The sequence below is a fragment of the Onychostoma macrolepis genome, chromosome 24 (genome assembly GCF_012432095.1).
Source record: "Onychostoma macrolepis isolate SWU-2019 chromosome 24, ASM1243209v1, whole genome shotgun sequence".
Classification (NCBI taxonomy): Eukaryota; Metazoa; Chordata; class Actinopteri; order Cypriniformes; family Cyprinidae; genus Onychostoma; species Onychostoma macrolepis.
In genome coordinates, this window is record NC_081178.1 from 7,080,374 (window position 1) to 7,107,253 (window position 26,880).

The following is a 26,880-nucleotide window of genomic DNA, read 5'->3' on the forward strand; positions in this document are numbered from 1 at the left end:
CTGACTATTACGGTTTTAAAAAGTTAGTAACTATAAATTATTGTAAACTGTTAACAATTAAACATATATAATATATCACATATAATTATTTTTTATTAATATAATACAAAATGAACAAATATATGTATAAACAAGTATATGTATATGAATACATTAAATACAAATAAATTTCTATATTATATTATATATTTACACATACAGCGGATATATATATATATATATATATATATATAGATATATATATATATATATATATATATATATATATATATATATATATATATATATATATATATATATATATATATAATATATATATATATAATAAATTTAAATATTTGCATTTCAAATATATCATACTATATTTAAATGTAGAACTATAAATTATTGTAGTGTTACCAAATAAATATGTAATATATCATCACACATTCGTTAAATTTATTGTATATAAAAATACATTAAATACATTTGAAATCCATACAATTATATGCATTTAAATTATATATAAATTTAATTGTATTAATATATTACAAAATTAATGTTTGCATTGTTATAATATTATTACTGTTTGTAATGATTATATTATATTATGTCATACAATATTATTTTATCAGAGTTTAGATGCTCTGGGTGACTGTTTATACTGTACATCGAAATCATTTACATCCTGTTTCCCATGATATGTCTCCTTTAATAACAGGCAGCAACAAGCATGCACAGCAACAATCAGATTTTCCAAACACTGAAAGTCAGAATTCTGTATAAACTCCAAACACCAGAGCCCACCCAATACTTCTAAGTAAAAATAAATCGAGTTTTCCTCTTCCTCCTCATAACTAAGCTTTCGATTTTCTTGCGGGCGATTAAAGAGACCGGCTGAAGGGAAGTGATGTTAAGAACAAAGTTGTAATATCCTCCAGTGGGCTGGCAGGTCAGTTCAAAGACAGAGAGGAAGAGAGATTGGCTCCTACACTTGACACTGTGCCTGTAATCCTCATCGGCAACACTTTTTTCCTGCTCTTCTTCTCTATTATTTTTTCCCCTTTATCTCCCTCTAATGTCTAGAGTTCTCCGCAATTGTCTAGACCCTCTTCAACAGCCTCACTTATCCTATTTCAACACGCACACACAGAGACGCTAACAGTGAGTTGTTTTTATTTCTCTCCTGTCCGCTCTGGAGAGGTAGTAGAGTGTGTCAGGCCTCTCATAGCCCTCAGAGATCATTCTTAAGTAAAGCAGCAACTCTCTCTCTCTCTCACTCTCTCTACCCATGGGCATTCTCCTCACTGACAGATGCAAATTGCAAGGGTCCATTAAGCAGAGGAATCCACACTGGATAAAGGAGAGGACAGGGATTGTGGACCAGCACACTAGGATAGTCATCATTCCATCAGAATGACTTCCCATTGGTCTCTACTGCAATGGCACAAATTTCCGCGTTAATCATTTGGTTTAACAAACTAAAGGGATTGTTTACAGAAAAATAATATTTCTGTCATTTACTCACCCTCATGTGATTCCAAACCTGTATGCTCTATGCTTACTGTGGAACACAAAAGTAGAATTTATGAAGAATTGCTGAGCAGCTCTTGACGCAATGAGCCAGTCCACTGAGATCAGGGAAATTTATAAATGAATAGAATCAGGAAAATGTATAAATAAACAGAATTATGCATGTGTGTGTGTGTATATACAGTATATATATATATATAAAATAAAATAAATTCAGGAAAAGTACATATTTTTTGATAATTCTACTGAACCTGGAACATTAAAATGACTGTTTCTGATAATATTTTGGCTAATGACCGATATAATATATATAACATGCACAAATTTAAAATAACATTTTACACAAAACGTATCCAAATATTTTTTTAAATCATACTGGTGCTGATGATCTCAAAATTTAGTGCTTGACAGTCCCATAACATTTGTATTTAGACACGTTTCGCAAAACATCTGTTTAAGTTTCTACAAAAGAATTAAAGTCATATCAGTCTGGAATGACATGAGGATAAATAATGACAATATTTTCAAGTATCTTCAATCTGTTCTAATTTGCTGGTATTCAATATAAGAAAATCAATGCACAAAGCCTTGTGTTTGACTATGTCAAGCTCAAATGCAAGTTGCTGTTCAGTTTTGTGCCGGAGAAAGCAAGCAGCCTCATTACCGCTGATGGAGTGTGATTAATGGAATGCTGATGTTTGAATATTCGGCCGAGCGGGTGGGTGGGGGCGGAGCCTTGGCTGGAGTGACAGGAGCCGGATGCAGAATACTCCATCACAATCCAGCCCCTCTCCCCCACAAAGAAGAGATGGGGAAAAAAGAAAATGGAAAGAAAAAAACAGCCAAGTGTGGCGAGGGATCAAATCATCTGTTAGCTCCAGTGGGCAGGCCTGCTAGATTACCAGCCAACTTTTCTAGCCATGTCAGCTGTTCTGGTACCAGCCCTCGACGGCCGCAGCCAGACCAATCTGATGAGACACTTGAGTGGGCAAGTAATTCATATTTCCTAAATGAAAGAACACAGACGAAAAAAAAAAAACACCATCCCTCAGCATTTATTGCGAAACTAAGGGAAGGTACGGTGTGGACGGAACTGTGGCTGTTGCTTGTTACAAAACGCAATATCTGCAATGTAGAAGTTCACTATGATGACAAAAAGAGATGAACATGGGCACGTCCGAACAAGACCGTCTGACTCCATTAAACCGAAAGACAGCCGCACACACAAACGCACAACAACCTCATCAAACACAATAACCTCCCTAAAATCTCTTTGCGAAATTACACTTGCTGGCTTTCGGTCAAGTACACTATTTCCTGCTCCTGCTAAGAGGTGATTTGGTGTGCTTTAATTAACCTTGTAGACTAATTGCTAATAATGATAGCCCTTTCCTGCTGCGCAGACCTTTCCTGATGTTTAACATGTTCCACAGATGCTGTGAGCAGGTCAGACATCGTACAATAGCGCTAATAATACTTACGAAACAACCGGAGGTGCTACATTCAAGGTGAGGACAAACAACTTAGATTACATGCAAGAAAATTAAGAAATTATAGAACCAAATATTAAAGTCCATCCAGGTATAATTGCATTGTGGTGGTGATGTTTGCTGAATAAATATAATAAATAATACTTATTAACCAAAACATAATGAAAATCATGTTTTTTTTTAAATATAATAAATGCAACCATGCTTATATTCTTATTTATTCATCATTAGCCAAAATGTAAAATGCATTTAAACACACAATCATTATAATGTAATGTACTCTTTGAAAATACAAAAAACAGCAATGTGCATGTTTGGGCACACTTGACTGAAAAGTTTCTTGCCATGAATGTTTACCTTGATTGATTGCGATTAGTTTTGTAGATATAAGCAAATTCTGCCTAGACATTATTATTATTATTATTATTTTTTTTTTTACAAAAATTAATGACTAAAAACAAACTAAAACTTTCAACAGTCACAACCAGTATATGTGCTTTTAGATAAAATCACATAAAACAGATACATGCATACATATACAGTAGAGATCTAAATTAGAGAACAATCTATAAATGTGTGATTTTTTTCTGAAACATTGTTAATCTTCTTTACTCAAAATTTGAAGGAATATTAGCTGTATACCACTGATGAGATGCTTGGTCACTGCAGAGTGCATTTTCAGTCAGACTTCTCTCAGTCAAACACGCTGAGACAGATCCTTACCCTGTTCAGCACTGAAATGGCAAGCAATTCCAGCTGCAGTGTTGAACATATTCCCTATTGAGAGTCTCTGCATTATCCTCTCTTCTTGTGCATTTGTCTTACATGGATGACCAGCCTTTTTGGGGACTTGAATAAATTAGTGTCATTGCAAACCAGCAATATTCAAGATATCACAGATTTGGAACAACCAATTTCTCTTGTAATAGCTGAAAGTGTCATCCCTTTGGCCTTCACAACCACCTGTCGCAGGGTTTCAGTCACCTTAGAATGACTTGCCATCTCAGTGCAATCTCAGTGAAAATTGGGAGGAACGCTGCCAGTTAAATAGGGTTTGTCAAATAATTAAGAAAATTTGCAACAGGTGCCAGATTAACACCAATAACTTGGAAGTATCTGTAGGTGTTCTCTAATTTTGATCAGAGTTCTTTTTCAATTATCTAATTTATTTTTTTATTTTTTTTATACTGAGCTTCAGAATACAATTAGTTTATGAAATATGCTTTAAAAAATGCCCTTCTACTCCTGTACATGCTTCAGAAACCCTCCACCTTCCCCAGCTCCACCTGTATAGCTCTACCACACACACTATATATATATATATATATATATATATATATATATATATATATATATATATATATATATATATATATATATATATATATATATATATATATGTGTGTATATATATATATATATATATATATATATATATATATATATATATATATATATGTGTGTGTGTATATATATATATATATAATTTTTTATATATTACATTGTATGGTACATTAAAAGCACATACCAGTTGTGAGTGTTGAAACAGAAGGTTTTAGTTTGAGATAATTTGTGCTGTTACTGCAGGCTGGTCAATGAGTAAACTCATAGCGTGGGTGGGATGAATCTCATTATGGTGAATTCATGTCACCTCTGGACACAACAGTTTCTCTGTGACATTACACCTTGTTTTTTTAATGCAACCCTAATTGAAAATCATAGTGGGTCTGCCCTTTAGCAGCCTGATCTAATTAGTGGACTTCAAATTCATGTCAGAAAAAGTTCTGCTCTGTCACCAGCCCCGAACACGTTGTATACTGCAGCCCACCAATAATTAGCAGGTCTGCTGATTACAGTTATTAAATGATTGAATTGTAACAATTTATATTATTAATCAACTGTTAACTTAGTTCATTTAACTACTTGAATGACACGCAGTAATCACAAGTACCTGACCACGTCCATCAGTACTAGAGAATAGCCGGATGGAATTTTAGCACAACCGCTTCAGTTGAGTTTACCAGAGGAATTAGACAAAAATTTGTTAGAAAAGAATCACAAAACAAGTACAGTAATTAACATCCGTAATAAATGCAGTGCATTTCGCACACTGCTATTGGTCACAGTTCAGGGACTTGGCCAACAGATAATTATACGGTTGAAATGAAGATGGTGACTCCGACGCTGGTGACTCTTACTCTAATGGACACGAGGTCTCTCTCTTCACCCTGTAATCACGTCACTAAGACTGTCCAGGAATAATTTTGAGTTGTAACTGTGCGGTAATGACTTGCGTTTGCTCCCAGAGGGCTGACTGCAGCAGCTTAATGCTAATCCATTCACACTCTGTTTTAAGACGATTTCCATTTGGTAAACACATAAAACTCGTTCAAAGCCATTCATCACGACACTACCATCAAAGACAAACACATAACACAATCTAAATACCATTACAACAACACACCGGTTTAAAAAAAAAAGTCTCTGACTTGCCTCAACGTGTTGATGCTTTAAATAAATAAATAAATGCATACATACCTACATACATTCATACATAGAGAAGACTATTTCCAAAGTGTGAAATAAAGTTTCAAATAAACAAAGTTACAATGTGCAATATAAAGTTATATTGCGATATTTAAACAAATTAAGTCACAATTTTGAGATATAATGTCACAATTACTAGAAATAAAGTAAAAACTATGATATATAAATTTGCAATGATGATATATAAAGTCATAAAGAAAATTTGCAATTGCAAGATATAGCCACATTTATGAGAAATAAAGTAAATATTGTGATATAGTAGTACTAATAAAGCCACCATTAACTTAAAAAAAAAGGAATATATTTAACATTCATATTTCAATGTAAAGATCTAACATTATGTGTTGATGACTTATAGAAAGTTATTTTATATAAAAATGTACCATATACAAATTGTAAACGTTTTCTGTTATAATGAGTTTTACTATTCTTATGATATATTAATTTAATTCATATCATATTATATTAATATTATTATATGTAATATAGTTTTAAATTATGTAATAATATTATATGAAAGCAAAAAACCTTCATATTTCAATGTAAATTAAATGACAGCTGTCATTATATAATGTGTTAATGACTTCAGAAATGTATTTAATAATATCAACATGTCAAACTGTAATTATATCGGACCAGCAATGTGTTTTGTTGTAATAAGTTTTATCATAAAATTAAATTTTAATTTAGAATAGAATAGAATAGAATAGGTCTTTGTATATACATGTGTATATGATATGGTCAATCTTTAAACACCAATTGCTGATTTCCAGACTGTCTGTGAAAAGAAGAAAGTATATTAGCGGAGGACTGGGATTCTTGGTCAAATTTACCCTTGTACACTTCACTACTTAATCAGAGAACACTGGTGCTGCAAGACAGCCAAGCTAATTCGACCTAAATCAAATGAATAAATCCCTGAAACAACACCAACAACATGGGCCTCATCCATTTGAAAATGGCAGCCATTCAGAGCACTGATGGGTTTACTTACAGCATAATGAGCCTGAGTCCAACCCACCAACACTGTGCAGAATCGCTAAATTTACTGTGAGACATCGGGTCTGTTCCAATATCTAGTGACTACTCCCTACATACGAAGCATCTTGTCTAAAATTGGACCTGGCAAGTAACTGATTACAAATGCTCTACATATTTTAAACTGTAATTATTCTGGAGAATTCTACTTGAAAAATAATCACATTTTGGAGGAGTTGTGTTCATTTGCAATAAGGCACATAAAATACCTGCAGGGTCGTTCATCAGAGAGCCGAAAGCACTGATGATATAGTCGGCCTTCAGTCGTATGATCTGTTCCTCATCCTCCACCCACTGACCAGACTCTGTTTGCTCGGTTCGGCAGAACTCCATTCCATGCACCCGGCCTGCCTTTAGCAACACCTCACGTGGAGAGAGGAAGGGCAGGAACTCACATTTCTCCTCCTTGGCCAGCTCCATCTAAACCCATCATAAACAGAACTCATATACAAATGTTTGAACGCAATATTTGAAATGTTCCAGAGTGCAACTTTTACACAATGAAATGAGGTTGTGTGGCCTATTCTTTGGAATGATTATCTTTGCATAATGCTTATGGTTTCACATACAGTACAGTACTACTTTTGTGTACTATTACTATTCAGTGTATGCTGTAGTATGCAGTAAGCTAGTATATACTTAGCCTAGCCTAGCCTAGCCTATGGTGAATTTCTCTTTCAGGTCAACTAATACTGTCATGCTGGAGCAACAGTTTGAAGAGAATGTTACTGAGCAAATTAGTTAAACTTAGTTAGCTGTTGACATGTTAATTACTAGCAAACCGAATAGCAACACACATAATGGTACAGGCATTTGAAAGCATCTTAACCGCCCCTTTAGTCCTGAGAAATGCACATTTAGAGTGTGTTGATCAAAGAAAAATATCTGTGGTAAAATAAAATAAAATAAAACCTGCCTTATTTATTTAAATAATAAATAAAGATATTTGAAGGTAACTTAACCACACATTTAGTACTGAGAAATGCACAATTACAGTGCATTGGCCAAACATTTGCATCTTGAAAAAAAAAGTTTGGGATCGGTAGGAATTTTGAATGTTTTTGAGAATAAGTAGTAATCAAAAATACAGTTAAAACAGCCATTACACCCAGTCTTCAGTGTCACATGATCCTTCAGAAATCATTCTAATATGATGATTTGGTGATTTTTTAAAAAGTGTACTTGAATGCATAGTTCACAAAAAAGACACTCTAATCATGTATTTCCTTTCTAGCATGACCTCTTTTCACCTGCAGAACACAAAAGAGGATATTTTCAAAGTCAATTTTTTTTTAAACTTCTGACTTGCATTGTAAGGATTTAAAAAAAAAAAAAAAAAGTAGGCATTTTTCTTGCACAGGAGTGTTGCACAGAAGTCATACAGGTTTGGAACAACAAAACAGGAGAGTAAATGTCTGAAGACAGTATTTCATTTTTGGGTGAACTATTCCTCTAAGTATGCTTCTGCTCTTAAAACTGAACAAGTGTGAAGTTAGTGCACATACCAACAACCAACAAAGGTCATGTCTTTTATCCGGCCATGAGATAATGAAGCGAGTTATTATGAGAGCGTTGTACCTCGTTAAAAAACATCAAGTGCGACTCGGCTTGGTGGAAGCACATCAGAAAGTTTATAGAAGATTTTCTCTCCGATTACAAAAAAGAAAAAACAGATGAAAAGCGCGGCTGAATCAACTAAAAGAAGCCCACTGGCTTTGCGTTGGGGGCCGGTGGGAGGAATGTAGTCGTGCGGTGACAATTCTATTTTCTTATTACTACGTTTCCATAAATTGTCTCAGTTCACGTCAATGCACAATTGAGCACTCTGTTCTGATTATGTACGCCTACAGGAGTCTTAAACTTAATATAGCTTATAAACAGCTTTAATGAGTTGAAGATGATAGCGGCCGTATTAGACGAGCGTCTTCACTGGAGAGTGTAAACAGATGTGAATAATTACTGCACTTTACCGTACTTTATCCTAATGTGGTGGGCGATGTGAAGAACAATGTGTGAATCAGACTTAAAGGTGAAGTGTGTGATTTTTTTCTGCGTTAAAATAGTTTCTAATTTCACTTTAATGCGCAGAGACAACTATAAGTGAGACTTGAATAGTGCAAACATTGTGGCTGTGTGTCACTTTGCTCCGGCTCAACCAATGGCGTGAGTCTTTTTTTTTTTTTTTATTCTTAAATCATCAAAAATTATACAGTTGCATGCTGGCATTGCATTTTGTACATTTGTGCACTTCAAAAATAATACTAATAATAAAAAGTGCACTTTTTAATAGAAAGGCAACTTTCTGGGCCAGTACTTTGTCCTAGCTATGTCTCAAAAACATAATGGTGAAAAAAATAAGTTCCCTCAGTACATCTGACGCACATATTTCACAGCTTTGTCTAAATGGAGCTGATCATGACACGTTTAGCCGGCTGGCATCATTACCAGAGTGGAAGCGGGTATATAGCTCACCAGAGAGCCCTGTGTGTGAGTAGGACAATTGACAGTAATCTCCCCCTGAAAGCAAAGGCAAGTCTGCAATAAATGAGAGTGGAAAGGCTTAGGAGCGGTGTCAGTGGTCTAGAGAGAGAGGACACTCTCACAGAGCTCTTCATAAATCTCTGCTTCACACTTCTCTCACACCAAATATTAATAAGCTTCACTCTGCTGCCTGATGTTGACTCTTTCTCTCACTTTCTGACTCTCCTCGACTTTCTGCCTTCTTGGTCTTCTCTTACTTGTAATCTTTTTTCTCTAGTCCTAGAAGAAAAAAGTGAATTAAAAACAAACTTTAAATTTAAAGGTTCCACTCTGAACTCCACAAAAGACTTTCTTAAAAAACATTTTCACAGTTTTTATTTAAGTTAAAAAAAACTATATTCTAAACATTCTTTGAAAAGTGATGCTTCATCCCACTTGTTCAATTGAAATGGACTATTTTCTTTATAATCTAGGGGCCTAGAGACTCACATGCATGTAAATAATAGCAATTTTGAAATTAACCTCTTAAAATTTCTAATATTTAATATGTGATATATAACATTTTTAAATAATAATAATGCATTTCTAATAATAAAACAGTGGTTTCAAAAATATCTGGATATTTAAGTTTCATTTAATATATCAATTTACTTGCAAAGATCAAACTGTGATTGCAATAAGTAAAAACTGATCAGAAACAACACAAGACGAAAATAAACAAAAGAAAACAAAACACAAAACAAAACAATTTTCAAACTTTGGTCACAGTCAGTCTGTGTAAAAGTGTAAAACAAAAAAATAAACAAAAAACAAAAACCAAAAACCCAAAACAAAACAAGACAAAACAAAACAAGAAAGCAGACTTAGTTTTTCAAAACTGTGGTCACAAAGAAAGCCTTTGGGAAAGTTAAAAGTAAAAACTGATCAAAAACAAAACAAAAAACACGAATCAAAACAAAAACAATTTTCAAACACAGTCAGTCTGTGGAAAAGTTAAAAGAAAAATTGGTCAAAAACCAAAAAATAAACAAAACCCCAAAACAAAACAAGAAAGCAAACTTATTTTTGAAACTGTAAGACTTTGGGAAAGTAAACAAACTAAATAAAAAAGCTAACTTGTTTAGTACGGAAATATACAGTAAAATAGAGTTTTTTTTAGGAAGGGAGATCATCTTATTTGGAGGTCCATGGCATTAAAAAGTTTGATCTCTGGCATTGATAACAAAACATTAAACCAAATGTATCACCAAATAATGCTACAAGCATATATTTAGTCTTCTTTCTGATATTATCTCACTTTCCTTCTATTTTTGAGTCCTCACCTCCTCAGGAACTGCTCGTATGTTGGTGAATCCCTTCCTGAAGACCACAAACACACGGCGGGCACCACAGCGCAGGGCAGAAGTAGCGCAGTCAAAGGCCGTGTCTCCAGCGCCCAGAACAATCACAGTACCACGGAGCTCCGGCAGCGCTGAGCGACAGCCACACATCCCTGAAACCCAAGAAAGAGGAGGAGGAGGACAAGAAAGAGTGAGAAAGAGGAAAAAAAACAAGAATTCTGCCTATAGAACAATTCTCACTCAACGGCTCAGCAGATGCTTGTTCGCAAAGCACTGTAAAATTGCATCTCGGAGCCTCACAGCACGTCACTATCAAATTATTCTGCTTCCATGAGAGCCTGATTCACCTCATCTTTCTGTCTTTTATTTTTATGATTTCATATTTTTCCGGAAATGTCCTTGTATCAGTAATTTCATACTTCACACCTGTCGTGGTACTGATTTTATTTTTAGATGCAATAAGGGTGGCTGCACCTATATTGAACGCAATGATTTCAGCATTTCTTGAACCCATTTACTTTCTTACATAAAAATAGCAAAACATACATATACATATATTATTAAAATGCTACTGTGTACATATATAATATAAAATTTGAATACTGTATTACAATAGCAGTTTAATAAAATAATTTAAAAAATAATAATATGTAACTTTTAGATATAAATTTATAGAATTTTTTATAATTTTATTATCGTTATTATTTTCAAAATCTTTCATAATATTTCTTGTGAGTAAATGCAATGCCATTTTTGACCTTTTACAGTTTAGGCTGTATTTGGCTGTAATACCTTTTGTGTAAAAACATCAATTTTAACACAAGCTTTTTTTTAAAGCTCTGCAGCATTTTGTCTCAAATGCTTGTAAAGATTCAGATGTTACCATTTCATTAAATCCTTTGCCAACTGCCTTAATGTAACGAGTTGCAGTAAGAAGCAGAACGGCACACTGGATTAAGATTTATTCATTACTGAGGTTTTATTCATTCAATCAAGTTCTTTCCCCAAAATTTCCATTTTCATTTGATTCTGATGCCAGTATTGTGAGTCTAAACCCCCATTAATCTGGGGAACAGGAACAAAAACTTATCTTCCTTTCTGTTCTTTTCGATTATTCAGATTTACCTTCAGAAATAGCAATTATATCTGGCATGGCAAACTATACCATGCACCATATTTGGTCTCCACCCCTTCTTCAAAGTATGCCAACGAATAAGTATATCATGGCTGAAGCCAACACAAGAACAAACAAGATTATCTTCATAAAGTCTCATCACGGGAAAAATATCATGCCAATATCCAGAACAATGATTACTCATTACTGCTCATAATTATGAAAGTTTATAATTACAATATAATCCATAATGGTACTGAATAATTACTACATTCATGGTACTTCAATGCATTTCAAAGAGCACATATCCAAAAAACTTGATAACAACAACAACAACAACAACAACTATAACAACTATAGGTACTTTTGGTACTTTTTTGTTAGCAAAGAATCTTACAGTAAATATAGTTCAAAGACACTGGACTCAGGTGACCCTTATATGTGATGCTTCAGGAAACTTTAAATCATCAGGTGTGACTTTGTGGCTGATTTTACAGATTGTTCACCTGGTTTACTGGCTTTCGTGACCAGAGGAAGAAAGTCCTTCGATGTGTAAAAACCCTGTTCTGTTGAGAGGCCATCAAAGAGCTTGTGTCTGTTAGCTTGAGGTAGACCTGCATCAAAACAGACAGATATGAGCAAAAAATCCAGTTAAAAAATGAATTTAAAAAAGTCCACACTAATGTGTTATTACGCACAAATCATCAGTGCAAATGTTTTTCATCATAACAAAATAATAATAATAATACTTTAAATATTTAAAATATATTTATAATAAATTATAATTTCTTAATTTTTATCACTTACTAATTGTATTAATAATAAATTAATTGTATTATATTTATTAATAATACATTTTATAAAATATTATATATATAGGGTACAATGGGGTTAAAGGCGTCCCGGGGCAAAAGGCGCATTTTATATTATTTTATTAAATAACGAAGGAATATGTAAAAATATGGTATTTGGGGTAAAAGTGCCCCTGCTGTTGGGGCTAAAGGCACAAAGTACTTAACATGATAATTAATAGATCACTGACTTTTCCATTTGTTGACATGACATGGTTAGATTCAGATGGTAAATATCATATATTATGTTGGGTGTCCATATTAGAGATAATCACCATGTTTTAGAATGAAACCATCATATTTAAAAACATGATATTAATCATATCATGTAATAAAATATCATTTGTTGTTACTACTGTAAATATATATTAAATTATTATTGGATCTCCTTCAATACTTTCATAATCTTTACTTATTCAAATGATTTTGTTTCTGTATTTTAAACTATATTTTTATATTAACATATTTTAATGACAGTACAGTATATTTATTGAACAAAAATTAATATTATATTATATCTCACACACACAGAAATTCATTTCTATATATCATATGTTAAACAAATCACAATAGGTATCTGAGGTAATGAGGTGAAATCTCACATCCGCAGAAACACATTCCAATTTCTATTTCCTCCCTATGTTGACTTCTTCCTGCCTCTAATGTCTATTGTGCATCAGCTGCCCTTCCGAATGTTTGCCACTGTTTAGTGTCATTAACATCATTACACATAATCACACATAATGTAATCTTGGTGGTTTCAGTGGGAGCGATGTTTAGACATCAGCGTCAGGCCTCCAATGCCTCAAAACCCACAATTATCATCCATTCTAAAGAAGCCCGGACAAAGTGAGTTCTGAAAATCTCTCAATCTTCTGTGCGTAATATCTAAATCGGGACACGCAAGCGTGATTTTGTTGTTTTGTTGCGGTTTAAATGCAGCGAATGCTGAGCCCCGTCCAAGGCACGATGGCGTCTTAATAAGATAAAACTCTTTGGCAGAGATCAGAGAATTTGCGAGAACTGTAACGTGAGAAGTTCGTGAGATTCACTGTGACTGAGATGGAAAGCAGAAGACAGTGGTAATGAGGCACTAAGTGATTGAGAGATGGAAGACTGGGGTGTTGCTGTCAGAACCAATCAGCTGCATACAGTCAAAGTGATTGCAAGGAAATGCATTACAACATGCATCAACACCTTCGTTTGCTCAATTCAAACAAGCCTTTAGTAAACGCATGGATCCTTTTTACACCCTTAGCAAATATCAAGTGAAGATATGAAAAGCAGAAAATAGAGTTGCTGAGATTTTAACAGCATCCTGCGGTGTATCATCCAGGTATCCGACAGGACCTCTCCACCCACCATTCTCGGATTCATCCGCTCTGTCTGGCTTAAAAAGGCAAGGGCAGAGAGGTGAAAACACACAGCATGATTTAAAAAGTTTAACTCGTTATTAATGAAACCGGTCATTAAATCATACAATAATTAGACGCCCACCTCTCATCAGACACATCTCCAGAAGTCGTCAATAACACGGCAATTACCACGTTTTTAAAGTTAACCTTCACCAAACAAGCCAGCGTGTGGCCTGCGAATAAATGATAGCTCACCAATAACCGTGCGCGTCTTCCTTCGAGCAGAGTTCGCATTGCTGATTCTGTTTGACAGAGCAGTCTTCCGGCTGTCTTCTACATTTCAGTCGGATTTAGTTTTAAAGATGTTTATATCAAAAGCTTTATGTGACGACAACCTGCTGCATGCAGGTCTTCTAAGTACCCTCCAGTGGTTGTATATCACCGAAAAAAGCAACAAGAGGCTGTGTGTTTCTGATTTTACCACAGCTAAGAAGAATTTTTAAAACATAATCAAAAGCACAGAGTGCAAAGAGTCCCTTAACTGTGGCAAAACCACTGCAATAATGTTCAATAAAAGAAATAAACGTCTTTAAAAAAAAATCAAATAATTGGTTAAAAAAAAAATAATAATGTTTTAACTGTTTTACTACAAAATATTAAAAACACAAAAAAATATTATTATTCCAAACTTTTGAGTGTCAGTGCATATACATACACGACATGTAAATGTAAATGATATACATTTATAGTTAAATATTTAAACATGGCCCATCCAATCAGATTTTAGAGTCTTTAATGAAATGTTTGAGTTTTCGAATAAAATTTTAACTTCAATATTGCATATGTTTGTTTGTGTATATACATACTATACTGTATATATACACACACTTCACATCAAATATCGCCATGCTGAAGGTGTAGTATCGCACATTATCGCACTGGTGCAAATCACCAGTGATTCTCATTAGGGGATGTCGAACACATAATGTTGAAAGCAGCTAAATGGTTTTAATGATATCCTGATGATATTCTGGCATTTCCACCAACTAAATCTGTCAAGGTGTCATGCCTAATGAATAACATAAAAAACACGGACTTTTAAAATTGCAAATAGACTTCCAAAATTGCAGACATGTGCCTGAGCAGGTATTTGAGTCTCGTTAGTACGAATGTCAGTCAATAATTATAAAAGCTGCTTTTATGTGTTTGAGGGGTTTGAAAATGCTGTCCTTAATCTATGTGTTTGTGTACTCATGTGTAGCCTAATTAAAACAGGAGTTTAGTGAGCCAAAAATTATGAAAACATAAAAATAACCAGTGGCGTGGTTGGCACAAACCAATATTTGTATATTTCCCCATAAAGATTGCCAGTGCTTTACAATACAGTTTATGTTCAGTGTTAATTTTTTATTTATTTATTTATTTTACAAATAATGTGTTTTGTGTTACATTTTTACAAATAACCTTCCCCAAGACTGTTCAGGAAGCATATCCACTTGTCAACTCAAATCACCTGATCATCACCAAAAAATACAAAAGGAAGTTCAGGAAGAACTTCGCAGCATGGCGTGACAAAGTGGGTTTTAACAAAAGCGCCTGGGTTTGTGACAGCCCTCTTTGTAAGTAATGCGTCTCCATTTGTCTCCTGCTGCATCACATTTTCTTCAGCAACGAGCTTCCGTACGGTATGCTCGCAGCCGAGACCCTTTTCACCATGCAAAATCAAAAATAATACATCACCCAGAGAGCAGAACCCCTCTCGTTAATCAGGGCTTATCTATGGGCATCTTTTGAGAAGAGGGGGCAACAATGGCAGGAGGTCCTCTCTCTGCAGTCCCTGACCTCTCTGACCCTTATGAATTGCATAACGGTGAAGAAAAAAAACAAGGGTGAAGAGTTAAACTAGATTTTTACATTTTATGAAGAAAAAATGCTTGCTGCCAAAATGTTAGGGTATTGTGGTCTATATTGCCGTGCAAAGGCAAAAGAACGTAACTTCGATTTTGGTCGAAAATTAGTTCTTGAAATTTTTGGGACATTCAAGACATCCTTTATCAAGTGCATTTAAGTATCCTGAGTCAATTTCGTTGTTTTTCCGAGAAAATAATGGGTTGTCTTAACCGTAACTTCAAAAAGGCAGAACACCGTATAACACCAGTTACGGCTCTTTCACTGTTTGGAACGCTCAAAATGATTTACGGCGTTCTGCCGTTGTTTAGCCGCGTGTCAATATGAAGTTACGGCGCCGGCTTGGAGTTATAAGGTGTTCACCCTTTGTTTTACTGTCCATTAAAGACTGCCGCGTTTTAATTACGGTGTAACTTGTATACTTTCATACATCTGATCTGTCACTGAAGCACTTTATTAGACAAACGAATTATAGATCGCGATCTACCAAACAGCTCCATACAACAAAGCACTGTAAAGACTAGATACCTTGGCAGCAATACATAATCGTGAATAACCTTTAAAGATGTTTTTTTTTTATTATTAATTTTTCCTTTTTGTAATGCAGATCATTCACCAGGCTGTCGTTTCTAGTTGGAAGCATGTGGACTAGAATGCCGTAGCATCATAAAATCAGTATCAGTTCGCAATTAAATCCATATCCTACCTTGTAACCCCATAAAACAAATCCATGGCAACAAACGTCGGAGGAGATGTTTAATCCACAAGCATTCTGAGCATTATTCCTGCTTGCTGATGTTCACATCAATCCACAAGTCGTTCTTTTAGGTTTGGCTATTTTCATTCAAGCCCGTATAAAAAGCAATTACGCGATGTCTAGCATTCTTTAACATTACTGAGCATAGCAAATAAAATTGGTTGCAAAACGGGTATCCACTCACATTGCTTGTTATGGTCAAAAAAACAATTAATACAGTCACATTTCTATGTGCAATAGCCTATATGAGATAGCCCATTATCAGTAGATTTTATACAGGTGTTACTGTAAAGATTTTGTAAATGGTGATCAGCAACTAAATATTGATCATGTGGAAGTTACTGTCTTTTGCCTTGGTGTGACTTCTCACTTTTTGCAGACAATACAAAGGCAGAGTACATTGACTTCAAAATTGGGGTTTGAGCTCACAATTTTTTAATGTAGATCATTTTCATTACTAAAACATCTATTTGCAAAATGTCCAGTGTCCTACCTATAATTAATTTGGCTGGACAAATAAAAAAACTTTAAAGTCATTTTTCTCAGTTTCACACTAGCGAGTTAAGGTCTTTTGCCTTTGTAGGGCAGTATATATATGGCTCATGTACCCTCTTCATGAAAGACTTCTTCTGTGGGATTAATTCATCTGTTTAATCATCCTCCACCCAAAAATTCAAGGTAATGTATATCCATAGCACAAAAAAATAACTCCTAAGAATGTGCTATAGTAATATCGAGGCTCGGCATCAGTATGTAAAGGTGTTACATAACCTCACAGATTATAAATTCTCTCTATATAGGTGTTAATTAACGTTGCTGCCAGTGTTATTTACTGTTCATTCTTGTTATCACGAAAGTGACAATGAAATCCAAAGGGACATCAGAAAATAAGACAGGGAGATCGCAGACCCCATCACTTCATGGAAGTTAAGGTGTTAATTCACTCTTTAAAACCATTGAACCCAAGCCACTGACTCCTGAGCCTATAGCCTAGAAACAATGCTCTTATCTGACTTCCTCAACCTGGCTTCCACTTTGCATATTTTTGCATATTGCCACGGAGAAATTAGCATGTCAATCATGTGAGTGGATGACATTTAAAAAGACCGTAAAGGACTCGTGTGAAATTACAGAAATTAATTGCAAACACTCAGCGCTTTCATTTTCTCCCACAGTCGAAATTTCTTTACATCCCTTTGTAGAGAAATCCAAAAATGCTCTACGTAAAAGACTCATAATTAGGATGCCAGTATTAAGAGACTCAGCGTTTCGAAACAATGAATTATACTAATTCTTTTTCTCATTGTGGTGTCAGTACAATAAGACAGTCATATGGACAGCTTTAGGCAATGTTTGAATTCCTAAGATCAATGCAAGGGCCACGTAATCACAGTTTAATTTCTTTCTGTATCAAGTTATATTATTCTAGTAATAAGATTATTTTAGTTCAGCAGATATAAGTTTCTTAGGTTAGGAGTCATAATTAGAAATGCTTTACAATGTAAAGAAGAGCCTCTTTGATTAATTTTAATAAGCAACAAGGGATTGTAGAACGTACATAGCCAGAAGATATCATCTTCAAGAATACATTTATGTGTTCCTTGGCTTTGGGGAAAAAAAGGAAGGAAAAATAATAGCGATGAGACTGCACACAGCCACACAGTCTGAAAATAAAAAGCAAAGCTCCTCACTGCCAGCCGCCAATATGATAATCATTATTTGATTCTAATAGCAAAAGGTCACATCTTATATAATCCGCTGATACTGATAACAGTCAGTAAACACAATGAGAGAGAAAGGAAAATAGAGAGTTAGAAAAAGAAAGAAGAAAGAAAAATAAGAAAGGAAGATACAAACAAAAGGGAAGCAAAGAAAGAGCAAACAAATGTGGAAAAATAAGGAAAAAGTGGGAAGGAATGCAAGGAAGGAAGAAAGAAACATTAGGATGGACAAAACAGATGACAGACAAAAGTAGGAAGGAAGGAAGGAAAATAAGGATGAAGAAAAAATGAAAGGAGGAAATCAAAGGAAATTAACAAACACAAAGGAAGGAAGGGTTAAACAAGCAGTTAAAATGGAAAAAAGAACACATGAATGAATGAATGAATGAAAATCAAGGTAAAGAACAAATAAAAGAAAGACGAAAAGAAAAAAAGAAAGAGCAGTAACAAATGAAACAAGGGAAAGAAAGAAAAGTTAAAAAAGAAAAGAAAAAAGAGAAGAGATGTTCCTATTGTTCAAGCAGGATTGTGTCCTGGGACTCAGATGATACTAGAAGGTGCTCAGGAGCATTGAGGGTCAACGTGTAGTGGCAGTGAATGGCTCAGCTGGAAGAGAACAGGGCAGAGGGATCTGATGAGAAACCAGGGCGTCCTCCATTGAGAAGCAGTGGGCAGCCCGACCATGCACTGTTAGGTTAGCACGGCAAAAAACAGCGGCAGCTCAAGGAGTCGGGCGGAAAATGAGATGTGAATGGGGTTACTGGTAGAGGGGGAGAAATTGTCAAGTGGATCATCCACAGCCATTAACACGGACAGGGAGCCAGGGAACTGCCAGTGATTCAGAGAAAAAGAGGCTTTTTCCATCTTTTCTCTGTACATGCTTGTCTGTCCACATAATAGACAACAAGACAATGTGTGAAGATGCATATAAACTGACCGATTCCAATGAACACAGCTTTGTATCCCTCCTCCTTCAGCGAGAGAAGCGTCATTCCATCTTGGCCGAGTCCTCGGTCACAGACAATCTGAAATAGAGTTCAAACAAGCCATATCAATAGAAGCAAGACCACAGAAATGCTCCATGAAAGACCAGAAGCTCATCTGAAGGCATGTAAAACGGGGTCTGTTTGAGATTGCAGGAGGGCATCTCTGAATTCATCATGTGGCAGCGGAAAAGGCGGTTGGAAAAGTCTCTGACTGCCGAAAAAAAAACAAGAAAGAAAGAAGCAACAAAACAAACAAACAAGAAAGAAAGAAAGAATGAAAGAAAGAAGCTCATTTGAAGGTCTGTAAAATCATGTGTGTTAGAGGTCTCAGGAGGAAGTCTCTGAATCCTTCTTATGTCATTGGAAAAACAGGAAAAGCCTATCTAAAAGAAGGCAAGAAGAGAAGAGAAGAGAAGAGAAGAGAAGAGAAGAGAAGAGAAGAGAAGAGAAGAGAAGAGAAGAGAAGAGAAGAGAAGAGAAGAGAAGAGAAGAGAAGAGAAGAGAAGAGAAGAGAAGAGAAGAGAAGAGAAGAAGAGAAGAGAAGAGAAGAGAAGAGAAGAAAAGAAAAGAAAAGAAAAGAAGGAAGCAAGAAGGAAGGAAGTCTTGTTTGAGGAAGGCATCTCTGAATCCTTTTTTAGGGGAACAAACAGCAAAAATGAAGAAAAGAAAGTAAAAGAAATGGAAGGGAAGGTCAGTAAAATAAAGGAGAAGAATAAGAAAAAGAAAAGGAAAGATGGAAGGAAGGAAGAACGGAGAAAAAAAAGGATGGATGGTGGGAAGTTAGAAAGGAAGAACGAAAGAAAAGACTGATGATAGACGGAAGGAAGAAAGGAAGGAAGGAAGTAAGGAAAGAAGCATGTCTGTTTAGGCTTTCATGTTGGCATCTTCAAATCTTTCTTGTGTATACAAGAAAAAAAAAAAAAAAAAAGTCAAGAGAAGCCAGTCGCAAAGAAAAGACAAAAGGAAGGAAGAAAGCAAGGAAAGGACAAGTTAAGAAGGAAGCAAAGAAGGATGAAAAGAAAAAAAAAACACAAAGAAGCTCAGTTGAAGGCCTGTTTCACAGGAGGGCGTATCTGAATACTTCTTGTGTCAGCGGAAAAGACGCTGGAAAAGTGTCTGTCCTCCTCCAGAGCCTTACATCCACTCCCGCTCTCTCGAGTCTGTTTATAAGTACTGAGGGAACATGCAAATCTGTCATCTCACCCCCCTCCCAATCATCCTCAGCTCTTCACGAACTGCGGAAAAAAGCATTTCCTGTGTAAAATGAATCCTGAGCAGGTGTGCCGGATGACGACTATTGATTGCCCTTTCCCGTAGCTGAAGCATTCAGGAAACAAACAGACAAGCGCTTGCAGCCCCGAGGTGCTCGGCTGCCGCTGTCTGCCACCCCTAATGCAACTTTTAATTGTTCTTTATTAATGCGGCTGACATTTGGACCGCTGATCCTCCCTGAGACCTCTCACCCTTCCCGGCTTCAAAAGGGGCAGGTGGGAGTGCATAGTGGCATGGAGGAGGGGTAGGATAGGGAGGTGTGATGGCTTTCATTACCTTCACTCCCAGGTCTTTCATCAAATCCACCTCGAACTGAACCACATCGTATGGCAAGCGGAATTGCGGGATCTCGGAAGAGCTGGAAATCAAGAGAGGAAAAATGAAATGAGAAGAAAAGGAAGGGAAGGGAAATAAGGAGTCCCGAAAAGGAAACGGAAAAATTCCATCTTATGCTAAGGATTGTTCCATCTCTGGAATTCTTTCTTATGTTATATAGGTCCTTCAGTCTTCAATCGTGCCAGTCTAAATGCCAACACAACCCCAGAGTCTTGTTTCTACTACGGGAGACTGCTGGGATTTGAGTTGCATTGGATATTCAAGACCCCCCATATGCAATCGACATGCTGGTTAAACTAAACAGCGGTGGAGATACAACAGCGTGTAATTGATAACCTCATCCCAACTCGGCATTTGAAAGATGAATATTCCCAATTATAGAGACCATTCATTAATTATTCTGACCTTCTACAATGTGCCCCATATTGATTGTGGCTGGCCGGATCAACAATGCCCTTTAGTGGACCATCTTAGATACAGGATGAGAATTCTGAGTATGAACCATGGGTCAGAGTAATTACAGACCTCAGTCCTCCAATGAACCTCTGCTTCTCGAAAATGGTGATGTCGTCGTACCCAAAGCGGGCCAGGAAAGTGGCGCAGCTGATGCTGGCAGGGCCGCAGCCAATCAGAGCTATTTTAGAGTGATAGCTCTCAGGAATCTGATGTGGAGGTGGGAGATCGGGATTCCGTATCTGAGGAACTCCCATTTGTTTGAACACCTGCAAACACACCAGAAGAAAGGCAATACATGTGCATAATTGCACCTTCATTGGGAAATTGGAGACACTTATATAGTTCTAATTGACTGTCAAAACCTTCAGAAAACTTGCAACAAATTCGAGATGACAAATTTGATGAAAGGACCAGTTAAAACTAGCTGGCATGAATTTCTGTCTGGTTCATGCTGGTTAGTTCAGGTTTGGTGCCAATATAGTTGGTGGAAACCATAATGTCTAACTGTTGAAGCTGGACTTTCTGTATAGATTTTCTTGTGAACCCAGATCTATCTATCCATCAATGCATCCATCCATCCATCCATCATTAGCCTATAATATCTACCTATCGACCCACCTACCTATCCATCCATTAACCCATCCACCTACCTTCAATATATCTATCTATCCATCTATCCATCCATCCATCAACCAACCTATCTATCCATCTACATATCCATCAGTCCATCAACCTATCCACCTATCCACCTGTCTATCCATCCAACCACCCATCCATACCCATCCATATATCCATATATCTATCAATCTATCTATCTATACATTATTCTGTCATTCTAGCCATTATTCGATGAAGCAGGTCAAAGATGGTCTTTATGGTGAAGCTCAATGAACAACTTTTGCTGTTTAATCTAGTTGTAAAGTCTGGTGGGAATTCTAGACCATCAGGACCCCAAGAGTCATGCTGGTGACCAGCTTTGCTGGTACAGACACCACTCTCACATTCAGAGGCCAAAAGTGATATTGTCTCTATTGAGAAACTGTCTTTGAAACACAAGCTTTGAGAGCCTGCCTGGATGCAGAGTCTAACATGCTCTTAATTTGCCTGAGGAGAAAAAAAAAATGACACATGAATACATAAACCATGCACAATTTGATTCATCACTTCACTATTAAAAGCCAAAGCAGAAGCCCACTCAGAGGCACTAAGACAAAAGTGACACAAAGAACTCATTCAGCTCCTAAGAACAGGAACCAAATGAGAAGACAAAGAAAAAGGAATTACACAAACTCATTCACTGCACAAGAGTTCTTAACGCAGATGAAGACATCAACATAAAGATAGTTAGCAGATACATAAAAAACGCAGCAAGTTATCCAAACAGGCATTAATGAGGAGCCTGTGGCGGTATATCCATTATAAGTAGTAAAATAGGAGGGCTGATGCTTTGTCTTCCTAATAAGATTAGCCAGATCCATATGTAAAAGCCTGCATTGTTAATGCAATATTATGCCTGAACAGGCAACAATATAGGTGATATTAATATAGTTATTCATGAGTTTCATGGACTGTGAAGACCAAATTGCTACATGACAATGCATTTTTAATAATCCCTGAGAGCAGTTTATAGACTCTTCTATTATTGCAGTTTCAATGAAACAAACAATGCGGCAGTTCAAAACACAATCTCATCTTTTGACAGATCAGTATGGCTACATTTGAACGATGGACTACACCTGAATAGCCATGTGGCAGCGGGCCAAAAATCATGTTAGGTAAAAGGTACCTGGGGATACATTAGTCCCACAGACATGCAATGCCATGCAATGGTAAAAAAATAAAAAAAACAATGTGAATATAGGCATAAATATAATATAGAATAATAATAAAAATAAATAACTAGGGATGCACCAATATTACAATTCCAAGATAATAATAATAATAATTATTTATTATTTTTATTTATAAGGAGTGATAGTTACATTACATATATTTTAAAATTACATTTTAAAATATATTCTTCTAAATAGTAATTGCAAATTTCAAATTGTAATGTTTTATTAAATAATTTTTACTCTATTAATCTTCTTATGATTAAATAAATGAAGCCTTGGTGAGCATAATAGACTAATAAAAGCATAATAAAAGACTTTAGCAAATCCCAAAATAACTGGTCAAAATAACTGGTCATAATAGACCAAATTTTGACCAGTTATTTTGAGATTTGCTAAAGACTTCTATTGAGTACGGTTATTAAATTAGTAGAATTTTTCTGAATAACTTATTAGGTATTTATAAGTTATTAACTTTAAGTTATTTATACATTTCTAACATCACTGATGACAAATCTGGAACTAATACTATGTATCCCCAGAATTAAGTGGTATAAATTGTATAATTGTTGTATAAATTACCTATAAATCACTTCTTAATCAAACCTGATGGAAAATAGATACTCAAACTGGCAGTGTTGGCATGTGAGTGGGAGTTAGTCAAATTCCTCTAAAGATGCTAATGTGCTCGGCCACCTCTGGACACCAACGCTGCGTTTCCCCTGTAATTGAAAAGAGACACCAAGTTATCTGTGATTGCAGGCCGACTACAGGAGCAGCCACTGAATGACGGTGGGCCGTGATAGGCCCTTTTTCTCGGGTTATCTAATTATCGGCTCGATAACCAGACTGACCTCTCACATTTAAGGAGAGAGGAGCTGCCACCTAGACAGAGATGTCTAATAAGTCACAGCAGAGGTGGGCGGCACAAGAGAGAGAGGCTGCTTTTGTAATTGCTCTTCTTATCCTTCATGAAGTAATGAAACTTAACATGCCAAAGCGCTTCCTTTTTTTAGCCTGTGGTGATTGTGTGGAACAGGTGAGGTCGGGTTACAAAGGTGGGCGGAAATGAACTGTCGTGTTTGCCGTTTCCTCCTCCTAGCAGTCAGTTAAGAAACATGCTCGCCTGAAAACCTGTTAGAATTGCAAACAAATTGCTTAAGGTAAAGAAAAACAAAGCCTCCGGCAACACTGAAACGCAGCCAGCTAAACTTATTCATGTCAGCGGGCATGTTTTTAAATTGCATTTGTAGTGTGGTGCTTGCTTATATACATTCAGAAGAAACCCTGAAGCTTTAAAGAGGCACAAAGGTAAGAGCAGGAACATTTATGCTGCTTTTGTATCTAAATAATGAACCTTCAACTACTATTCACACTAAATGGGTTTGCATTCATTTGCACATATTTGCACTGCTGGGAGAAAAAAACAAAACAAAAAAAAAATGATACAAATGCCTGGTCTGTATTGTTATATTTTTATGAATATATAATAGTTTTAATATAATATGAAAGCAGTAAGCAGATAATGATCATGTTATGGTCAATATCCATTAAATGGACAATTAAAATTCTATACTATTTAAGTTAGAAATAAAAAATTAAAAACTAAAATTGATCATTTTAATTGCCTTTTTCATTTAAGTCCAAAAAAAAACAATTATTAGCATTTTTAGACTAACTTCAGTGAGCAGTAGAAAGATAAATATAAAAATAGGGTAAATGATCACAAAAAAAAAAATGGTCAATTAAATATTTAATACTGGCTTATATTCAGTATAATACAGCATATTCAAAATTGACTGATACAAAAAAAAAAAAATTAAATCTCTAATATAGTCCAATAACTATGGAAGCTTGTTTCCACCACAGGATTAAAAAAATAAAAAAGATAATTACAACAACTTTTTTCTTGCAATTGCACGTTTATATCTCACAGTCTCACAGTTATAAACTCATAATTGCGAGTTAATATACTTTTTTCGTTTTTCTCTCATATTCTGAGAAAAAAAAGTCAGAATTCTCAGAAATTGTGAGATATACAGGTGCAATTCCCATTTTTATTTTTTTATCCCATGGCAGAAACATGCTCCCATAGAGAACTGATTATATTGTGTATCCATATTATAAAGCTCTATGAGCAAAAGGTGCATGTGCATTTGCAGTGATATGCACAGCATCTATGTGAACAGGTGTTTCGTGTCCTGTTTATTTTAGTAAGGCTAGAACACTGCATTGACCATCAACCTTACAGGAAACTCCCACTTAGCCGTTCACACAATTGGGGGTCAAGTCGAGCAATCAAACCCACTCACTTTCATTTCTATTTAATTACCAGCAACCACACCGCTGCATACCGTCTGCAAAGCAAAACATAAACACATAAATGAATTAATGAATAAAACACCTGAAGTTTCCATCATTTTGAAAGAAATAACAATGTGACCAATCAAATTCTACGTATTTAAGTTTACAATAACAGTGATTATATAAATCCTGCCCTGCTTGATTTCCTGTAAATTTCCTCACAGATCCGTTTACCGCAAACCAGTCTGCCAGCACTTGCTCCTTTTTAGTCACTTCCTCTCATCATGAAATGCAGACCATCATCTTGTGTTTTAGACATTGACTATCTGCTGCTCCCTTTGGTTTCTGCATCTTGTGTGATTGACACGAGGCAAGCTATTCCCTGGCGTCAGCTCACCAATGTCGTGTCAGAGGGCCGGGCCGCTGAGACGAATCTCGGCTGTGGCAGCGGAGAGTGTCACACATCATGAGTTCATACTGCTGCCGACTAGAGCTGAGAGACTTCATTAACACTGGCATGCAACACAACCTCTTCATGACAGCATATGGGATCCAACCAAACACGAATACACTCTTTTCTAACAGGTTAACTCCATTAAAACACAAGGGAATAGTTCTTATACAGCAATTTTTAGATATACGAAACCTTAAGCATTCAGAGTTGCTCATTTTTTTGCAAATTTCTCTTCATATGCAGTCTAATCTATCTGCCCTACGGCATACATGGATTCTCACTCAGGTGAGCTGCTAAATATGATAATACAAATTCAGTTTGACTTAAACCTAATATGGAAATCAGAGAATGAAAAGGTAATATCTTTCTCCATACAAGCCTCAAATATACCTTTTCAAAGCAGTTGCCCAACGATTACTGGTTGTTGAATTGTGATACTCATGTGGACGATGCAGGTTCGAATTGGACATGCAACATGGCCCAGTTACCAATTACTTCTTGTTACTCTCTATTGTGCATGTCCAAAAAAAAAAAAAAAACAACAAAGTCTTACCTCTGTGGCAAACTGTTGCAGTCCCCCGATGTTGATGGGACCTTCCTCGGACGCATACAAGTTACACCCCCCGACACACAAGTCTGAGGTGGGACACACCATCCCACATGTCAAACCCAGTGGGTTATCTGAGAGAATGGTCCGAGTGGCTCCATAATAATTCTGTGAACATCAACACAAAAATGTCTTACAAAGCCCAGTGAGCTACACATCTAAATCTATCATTTTTTAGGAAGCACATACAGACAGCTATTACAGCATTCCAAAAATTAGGCAGCAAAATAATGTAATAAAATATAATAATATGTCAAAAAATATACTTGTTAAATCTAAAATATAATATTGTTAAATCTAACTAAATCTAATCTAAATCTAGAATATTTCATCCCATACTTGCACATCATGTATTTCTTTTTATTTGTTTGTGCTTATTAGGAAAATGTAATTTGCTTAATAATGTACATTATTTTTTTAAATGATCTTCCACTCACCTAATCTGCATTTATTTGATCAAAAATACAGCAAAGTGAAATATGTAATATTATTACCATTTAAAATATTTGAATATATTTT

At 35.6% G+C, this 26,880-nt stretch overlaps 1 protein-coding gene across 6 annotated transcripts in view; it reads right to left on the minus strand.

The window, feature by feature from the left end:
* The window catches only part of dpyda.1 (dihydropyrimidine dehydrogenase a, tandem duplicate 1), a 189,784-nt gene that overhangs the window by 107,671 nt on the left and 55,233 nt on the right, over positions 1-26,880 (minus strand). For 5 of the 6 annotated variants that reach the window (XM_058765966.1, XM_058765964.1, XM_058765965.1 and 2 more), the window contains 7 exons: positions 26,308-26,469; positions 21,234-21,430; positions 20,649-20,730; positions 19,052-19,139; positions 12,029-12,136; positions 10,391-10,560; positions 6,797-7,007 (listed from right to left, as the gene is read on the minus strand). In XM_058765966.1, the coding sequence (XP_058621949.1) occupies positions 6,797-7,007; positions 10,391-10,560; positions 12,029-12,136; positions 19,052-19,139; positions 20,649-20,730; positions 21,234-21,430; positions 26,308-26,469 (1,018 nt within the window). Of the gene's footprint in view, positions 1-6,796; positions 7,008-8,015; positions 9,348-10,390; positions 10,561-12,028; positions 12,137-19,051; positions 19,140-20,648; positions 20,731-21,233; positions 21,431-26,307; positions 26,470-26,880 lie in introns of those variants that run through there. The other variant, XM_058765969.1, reaches the window with a different exon arrangement.